The 8982-nt window shown below is 31.7% G+C and overlaps 1 protein-coding gene and 1 long non-coding RNA gene across 2 annotated transcripts; both read right to left on the reverse strand.

Annotated features, from left to right (window-relative positions):
• Positions 1–42: 42 nt before the first annotated feature.
• LOC143902270 (uncharacterized) lies at positions 43–3495 on the reverse strand. Its single transcript, XM_077415012.1, has 3 exons — positions 3289–3495; positions 1898–2875; positions 43–1277 (listed from the first exon to the last, which is right to left on the reverse strand). Exon 2 carries the CDS (start codon positions 2873–2875, stop codon positions 1913–1915), a length of 963 nt encoding a protein of 320 aa, XP_077271138.1. The 5' UTR covers positions 3289–3495; the 3' UTR covers positions 43–1277; positions 1898–1912.
• A 2944-nt stretch (positions 3496–6439) lies between these two features.
• LOC143902272 (uncharacterized) lies at positions 6440–8955 on the reverse strand. Its single transcript, XR_013258318.1, has 3 exons — positions 8611–8955; positions 7464–8064; positions 6440–7021 (listed from the first exon to the last, which is right to left on the reverse strand). It is a non-coding gene; the product is annotated as an uncharacterized LOC143902272 (long non-coding RNA).
• Between the last annotated feature and the right edge of the window lie 27 nt (positions 8956–8982).

Here is an 8982-nt window from a genome sequence, read left to right on the forward strand (position 1 = left end):
TCGATTGATAACCGAGAGCGTGATACGATTGAAAATACATCGTACAGGCATACTAGAGTCTACGTTTTATTGTCGCGCGTCACAACTTTTTCTTCTTAATTCGGCATGGTAAACAAACACGCCACCGATTGCTCGCTGTACGATCGATACAACAGTTATTTCACAAGATTACTGAGTTTTTCGATCGGAAGCGATCGATGACGTATTGATGCCGGACAAGACTTATCGCACTAAACGAGTAAACTATTTGCGTTTTATCATTATACATTTATCACTTATCGTAATATCATATAAAGCGGTCGCTATATATCGCCGAAGAATAATAATTCGAGTACAAAGTGGAAGACATGGATTTTGTTTCGTTATATAGCTTATTTACTTATTTAACATACTATGTCGTATAAAAATTATTAGTTCGCTTTAGGTAAACTATAATTAGCGCGAGAATGCACGTGCATATATCGTGCGCGCATATAAATAGAATTTATTGCATAATACACATATCACACATCGATGTCCTGTTCACACGTCGCAAGTTTTTTGATTTTCGAATATTTATTATGTCTCAAGATACATAATATAATTAATTTACCTTAATAAAAAATATCAATTTTACAATAAAGTTTTACCGAATATTTATTTCTTACTATTTAGCAAAGATTATCTATTGGTGAACAATTATCTATTTTTTATTTATGATTATTGATTAGTGAAAGATTACCAGTTAGGATACTTTTAAAACAAAAGTATGTGCGAGACATAAAATATATACCGAAACATATTTTTGTTTAAGTTATATATATTAAACTCAATAAAAGGTCAATGTCTCGATCATAGGATGTAATATTGTGAAAGAGTAATAATATTTCTTTTAAATGTATTATTATTTTCATTTTTAATTAATGTTTCTTAACATGTTATAAAAGCAAATAAATCGAATAAAACGTTTAATTATACATATATTCATTATGATCATGTTTTGTCGCATAACCAGATTCCTTTCTTTTTTCGGAAAATTACATATTATCTGAAATACTATTGAAGAATTGTGTAAAATTCCGTCGTTGTGCTATCTCAACCGAAAAAGAACATATAACGCAACCGTGTGAACTGGACTTGTGTAGAACTCTCTTAAGCCTAAAGCGATTACAATGTTAAACGTTAAGTGGAAAAGCTTATCATTATATTATAATCATTAACTTAATATTTTGTAATTATATTACTGTAATTATATTAATATACATCAAGTTTTGCCATTGATTTTCCCAGAATGTTTCCTGTAATAATTTATTTTGTTTTTATATATTCCTTTAAACGTTTTATTCCAATTTTATCTACTATAACTGATTATACGGAAATGAGAATAAAAATAGATAAATATACATAAATACATATAAAAATATAAATACACATAAAAAAAAGAAGAATACAAATCGGATTTATAAAATGTACAAGTATATATTAAAAATAGGAAAATACAAATCTGTTTATAAATCTGTTTATAAATGGCACAATGTGTGGAATAGCAAACTGATATTTTTCTAACAATTTTCTAACATTTTTCTAATTCAATCTAACAATAATATTATGTAATTAAAATTGTCGCGTATCATAAAGTATTACAATAGATAACAATTTGTTATACAGTTACCAAATAATAATTTGTTAATTTCTCTTACGTATTAGAATTATTATTATACATTGAATTGCCGAGACAAAAATCAATTTGAACAACAAAAGTAGAAAAGAGAATCATACATGCTTCAGATTATTTTTCTTTTACGGTCTCTTTGATTACGGTGAGAAATGCTTTTAGCACAACGGATCGATCATGTATTATCGATTAATCCATGAGATATATAAATTCATGCTCTTCCCTTCGCGAATTCTTTCCTACCTGTTATTATTTTATTCACGCATCTGTTTCATGTAACTCTGGATATAACTTTGGATCATTACACATTGGATTCCAAGCACATCTTTTGTCTTCTTTGTTTATTTTGCATATGCTTTTGCAAAGACTGTCCAAGGCTTGGTAGACCCCCGGGTCTACTTCTTTATCCACAGTAGGGAGCTTTTCTTCTTTCTCTGGGGGGCGTAATTTCTCTTCTTCAGCCTTTTTCGAGGAATCATCTTCTAAGTCGTTTATTTCCAATGGTTTTTCTTGTTCTTCTGTATCTGGGAGAATAGAATCGTCCTTTTTCAGTTCTCGTGTCAGTTCTGACCACGACTGTGGCATATTCGAAGAGGTGTCCTCCTCAGTTATGTCAGCTTGATCATCTGGCTTAATAATCTTTTTAACTTCTCGTTTATCTCGTTCTGATTCCGCTGTGGTAGCGTTTGCTTCATCTTTCTTACACTTATTGTACAGCAATCCTGCCGTCACATGAACATCTTTGAACAGCTCGTTATGGATTTCGCATAGGACGAGGGTATCGAGAGGTGAAGAGAGAATTACACTCAAGATATCGCTCGCCAGCTCCTTCACCAAAAAGTTGAGCCTCCAACTTTCGTGAAGCCGCATAGTGTTCGGACTCAAAGGTGATAAAGCTTCACAATAACATCCTAAATTCGCTTGAAGAGACCCTCTCAGAGCAAAGCAGTTGACTTCCGACTGAATTGACACGTCTGGATTGCACAGTTTCAAGCAGTGACTGGCAATAATCCACGCCTGGTGATCGTCGGCTTGGGACTGGAGCTTGCAGTTTACCTTGGGATATCGGGGAAATAGCACCGGATCCCGCTCTCGCTCGGATTCAGTCTCTGCCCCGGGATTGCAGAGCAGGGCGCAAGCGTCAACCACGAGAGGCCTTGGCACGCTCGTGGCGCGGCCCACCAACGCCAACAGGAACACCCAACAGAGCGTAGGCGTCATCTGAAAATGATGGCTAATCAATATTCTGAAGGGGATGCGGAGCCCCGCGTTCCGATGCCGGCTTATTGGGAGGGATGTATGGCTAAGGAGGAATTCCTGGAGTCTGACCGCGCTCCCGCACAGTATGTATCCGAGAGAGTCAGAATGGGATTCGGTAGCCGCTGTATGTATAGGATAAACGAGACTGGACATGGTCGGAACTATTGTGCAGAGATCTTAAATGATGTAATAAATGTTTGCGGAATATTGAACGCGTGCGATTTCAGTATCGCATTAATTTAAGAATTGCTTATCTCGATCTCGAAAATCCGACAAATCGTGACGAAAGATTTATTTTATTTGTTGAAAATCTCAAATTGTTATATAAAAATATCTTTGAAACGGAATAAAATTTAATAGCGCCTTCTACTCACTTTTAATTGTGAAAAAAAAAAACGATCGATCCAATTTACGCACTCTTTCTCACAGTAGAATTTTATTAGAAAGTTTAGAAACAAATATCTGGTGTTAAGATGAATATCGATATCCTTTTCGGCTTGAGAAATTCGTTGAAAGTGACTTCGGTCCACCAGGAGAGACACACGTACATCGACGTCCAAAATACAAATATCTATTTTGGTACAGAACTGATGGCTTTTATAGCTTTAGTGCGAAGCAGGGCCGATCTTAGCATTGGTAGTGCCTAGCGCACATTGATATCCCCCGCTCTTTCCTCATATCAAATGATGCTAATATTCTTTAATTAGCAAGAATTTCAAGTATGATGTTAGAAAAGAATAATCTTGACATTTATAAAGTAATAAAGGTATCATTACTTCGAGATATATTTTATATCACACTAAGAGCTTTTTTCATTTTTATGTACATCTTTATATAAGTAATAAAGTTGAGTTCGTATATTTAAAATGGCATTATTTTGAACGATTTTGTTTGAGATTTTAATAATGAACGAAGTACATTCTTCCGAAACTATGTCGTAAATATTTTCAATAATAAAATTTATTGAAAACTGAAAGAATCTTCATGAAAATTTGGATTATGAACAGTTCTTAGATTATGCGATAAAGCTTTGTGTAACTATAGGCTTAATAATATTTTCTGAAGTAATACAATAACTAGTTTCTTTTCTTTCAGTTGGGAAAAATTTCAATTTGGCATTCCGAGCTTGGCGCCCCGAATTCGACTCCCAGTACAGAAGTATTATTCGCACAGACCTAAAACCGTTGCCATAAGTCACCTTACTTAATCATAACAAGCTGTTCATAGCTCGCCAAACGAAAGAAACGTCGATAGGTTGTGCCGAGCCAAATAGAGCCAGAGAATCGTTAGTACATGAATATTTCAACGACAATTTAAATTATAATCGTAAGAACAACGAAATTATTTGTGACATTAATGATTTTTGAGATAATAATTGCAAGAGTACCGAATATTTTAATCCATTTTATATATTCTTTTCAGTAATTAAATTATAAAATTGCAGAAATATGTTTTAAAGAAAATTTTATTATACTCGTATTATTATTTTTAGAAAATATAATTCTAAATGAGTCTTTTGAAGAAGAAAATTATCATACAAAGAAATATTTAGTCAATAACAGTTGGTTCAGGCTGTAAATAGGTTCTTCTGTAATTACAGAGATTTGATAACGGTTCGAAGAAGTCGTTGTAAATCCTCTATATAAAGGAAATAATAATAATCTTTCAAATGGTGCTAAAAACAGAACTCTTCGATGTAGACAAAAGTATTTATAACTTTATAAGAAACTCACTCAAAAAGAAAGTTAAATTAGTAAATTAATTAAATTAATCAGTAAATAATAAAAATTATCAACAACTATTTGAACTAAATAAGTTGTTGCTAATCACTGCTTATAATACATTCATAACTTTGCCGCCGTATATCTCATTCTATTATAAATTGAGTATAAATCAAATAATGTCTAAATCAATAAATTAAATTATTTGAAATATATTTTACACCAAAATACACATACATCTGCGAGACTTCAAATAATCTTAAAGGCAATTTTATATCTTATCTCGTTAATTGTATTGTTATATTATATAATAAATTCTCAAACGTACAATAAATTGCGAAACTAACTTATTTTAATTTAAATACGTTATTCACAAAAAGAGAACACGTTCGCTTTGATTTAATCATTTAAAAATTAAACAAGAAACTTATGCTGATTTGAGACACCGGGGTTTGTCGGTTAAATTACTTGGAGATCGCACACAAAGACTATACATATTATAATAATGATATGTATAGTCTGATGCGATCAAATAATACAGTTTATCAAATAATACAATTAACTTATATAAAGTTTTATCACTTGCATTTAATTATTTTGAATTAGTATAAATTGGTTTAAAACCCAACCGAAATTATAATAAATAATAATTATAATAAAAAAAATTTTTTATATTAATATATACAGATCTCTATATAAGAAATTAAAGATCTGTAATTTTGTAAGAAATTTGATTTATTAATTTCTGTATATTCTCTTATATTTAACTTTATCTCAAATTTATATATATATATATATATATATATATATATATATATACTTTTTAAATACAATGAAGAGACCCAGAAGAGACATTCATAACATGCGAAATTCTAAATATTTACAAGTTGCTCGGCATTGTGCCTTAGAGGAAACGTTAGAGAAACGTTTGAATTCAATGAGATTTAATTTTCATTACTTTCTATAAATTAATATAATTCTCATTATTTTTTAAATTTTAAATTGTGTAACTGTTTGATTAAGTTTTCAAAATGTAATAGAGAAAATATTTTATAAGTTTAGTATCAATTTTCGAGAAAGTTGTTAAAGAGAGATTGGATAACTTAACAGATAATACGCACGAATTAATTAAAACTGCAGATTTAAAAGCAAAGACACAAGCGATCTAAATATTTTACTAGAAATAAAAGTATTTTGATAAAATTTAAAAAAATTATGTTTCTTTAATCGCGCGCATAGGTGCGTATTTTATATTATATAAAATTTTCTACGATACATCAGAGAGTAACACCGTATTGTAGAAAATTTGTTTTTTACAGGAGAAATAGATAAAAAATTCATTAGAATAAATTACCAATAAACAAACAATCTTTGTATTTAAATCACGTAAATTAAATAAAGTAAATTTCACGTAAATTTTTTAATAAGAATTAAGAGAAGAATATTTAATTTTATTGCACAATTCAAAAATCTTAATTTATTATGTTGCCAGTTATTCTTTGTTTTATTTCTTGTTTCTCATATTTAATATGTTTATATAAATTCTTATCTTTTAATAATAAAATAATTAGTTTGCAAATTTATAAGGAAATAATTATAAAATTAAATGCGTGACATGCAATTGTGTTATACATCCTAAAATTTATATATAAAAAATGCAAAAAGTTATGTAAGCGGTAATTAATCATAAAATAACAATTTAATTTTTGACAGAAAATAAATCCTGGTACTTGTATAAAACACCGATAATTAATTATCAAGTAAATACTGGAAAATATTTTCTAAAATCTAATAAAAATACCTACCAAAATTTATTTACTCTGAAATATCAAAAATATATTAATAATAAAAATATATTATTACAATTAATATCGCTTTACAGAAGAAATAAAAAGAAAATAACGTATAGAAATACCATAGTAAAATAATGTCGACAAGTTTTTAATGGTATAATAGGTATGTGTTTAGACAAATCCTTTTCCGAACGCTACACGGAATGTCAATATTCAATTTAAAGTTTTCCAAAAGATGAAGAACGGAAAGGAAGATCGTCTGTATCTTCGTGGCTTGAGTTGCTCGTGGCTGCTCTTTTCTAAGAGCGGATGGTGGATGCTGGGATCGATGCTGTCCGACTGCGTGGTTCCATTAAATCGGCGACCTACTCCTCTCCCTGCCAACCATGGTAAAATAACTTGGATCCTCTCTTAAAACAGTCACCTTGAGTTGATAGTTGCTGCTCGTAGAAACTTTGTGCTAAAGCTTTTCACGCAACGATAATGCCCGTTCTTGCTGATACGTAATGACAACCGAGTCGATGAGCAACAGCCTTGTTTCAGGACATAAGCACTGTCTTCCATCAACGGCTGATGAGAATTCATATACACGGCTATTTAATTGAAATCCGATTTAATAACGATAATGTCACAGTTCAGTAGGATTAATTTTATAAGTATTACAATCGGACGCGGTAATGCAATCTGTTAAATTGGACATATTGGACTTTAGTTGAATTATTTATTTTTTAAAGAGTTTAGAAGATTAAAAAATTTCGCATTTTAATAAACGTAAATTATAAAGACTAATGGAGTAAATTCATTATTATAATTATTATTAGAATTAATTTAGGAGAAGCCATCATTTAATTACGTTACTTAATTCAAATTTATAGTAATTACATTTAATGGTAATACGTGTTTTATCGTTATTCCTACATTCATAGCGTATTATTTCAAAGGAAAAGAATTATCAGCACAGTGCAATTATTACAAAACGATCAAAATAAAATATTAATATAAAATTTTACATGTAACAATGGATTTTTCGCATACATTTTACATATTCTCCAATAGAAAAATGTTACACGAACAATTTGTTTCGATACTCGTACAAGTCTCGATTTCAATTTTGTCCGTCGTTCAGAACTCGAAACATTGACACGGCATAGCAGGAATAGTAAGTTCTCGTGGGTCGTGTTACATCAGTTGCGCACATTGAGGATTTTATACACGCCTACACGCAAAATATACCGACGTCAATGAGAGAGGTACGCGAGGTGTACTAGCTACGATTCTGGCTCTTTCTGGGTCTCGTCCTGTCCTCCACCTACAACGAAGGACGGAGGACGGTATTGATTAAATTCACCGACGGCCATTTTGTCCCGGCGTTCTATTGGTTGACGTCCATTTTGTCCTTTCCACCCCCAGCCCCTTCGGTGTAACCATAATCGTTTCTTCCTCTTCTAGTATAGTTGTCTCTGTTTACCTACCTGTTCACGTTCTTCAGCCCCGATCCACCCTCGTTGTCGATGGAAGACGACGCAGGCGTCGCGACATTTTCCACGGAAGAAATCGGACCATCAGCAATTAGATTCTTCTATAGTAACTCGTTTCGCATTCTCTAATGAGCGTTCCGTTTCTGTTCTAGATGTACCTTGCAGATATAAACTTAACATTTCAACATTGTCTTCTGATTGGTGAATCGATGACACGCGTTGATCACTATTTTAGTTTAGAAGAAAACTATAAAGTGACCCATTTATTGTCTGATTTTACTTGTAGTTAATCCCTAGTTGATATAAAAAAAATTTTAAAAGACTGAAAGAAAAGAGACAACTGCTTCTCTGATAAAACTATTTTATATTGTTTGGTAATATTATTATTTTTCTTTAGTTTTATCTTTTTTTGATTTTCCTGATGATTATCTTTTTTTTGCTTTTTCTCATAAAAGCTGCAAGTAGTACTATTATTTTATGCAATAGATTGTTTAATGAGTTTAATTATTTGTGTATATAATTTTATTTTTAAGATCATAAATGAGCTAAAGTTTAAACACTATTTGAACACTGGAAACTATATGTTTTCTACATTTAATATTTTATCGAGCATCTCTCTCTCTCTCTCTCTCTCTCTCTCTCTCTCTCTCTCTCTCTCTCTTCAAGAGCAAATATGTAAAAGGCATATGACATAATTGACTTACATCTGTTGGAGGCCTTGGAAATTTATGAACGTACTATCATCTTTCAGAACCGTCTTGAACTTCAATCTACCTCCTCTATCACCGGAGGTCTCGAGAAATTGAGATTCTTGTTTTCTGAGCGCCACTTCGTCTCAACGGCCTAAGGTAACGAATTGAATAATATATAAAAGTGTTGGTAGCGGATAGTTCCGCGACGGAAACCGCACGCGGCAAGGATAAACAAAAAGGAGTCTGGAAATATAAAAAAAAAGCGAGCAAGAAGAGAAATTGGCATACTTGCTTTCCTTTACTCTCTTCTTTCCCGCTGACGTCAAAAGTGACGTTCGCTTCGGGATTGGTGGGATGGCGACACGCCCTGGCACCCACCACTAT

Source organism: Temnothorax americanus, unplaced genomic scaffold (genome assembly GCF_048541705.1).
Source record: "Temnothorax americanus isolate GAGA-0224 unplaced genomic scaffold, ASM4854170v1 Scaffold4, whole genome shotgun sequence".
Classification (NCBI taxonomy): Eukaryota; Metazoa; Arthropoda; class Insecta; order Hymenoptera; family Formicidae; genus Temnothorax; species Temnothorax americanus.

Excerpts from the sequence above, each read along its gene's own strand:
- LOC143902270 (XM_077415012.1), bottom strand. The coding sequence starts at position 2,875 with ATGACGCCTACGCTCTGTTGGGTGTTCCTGTTGGCGTTGGTGGGCCGC.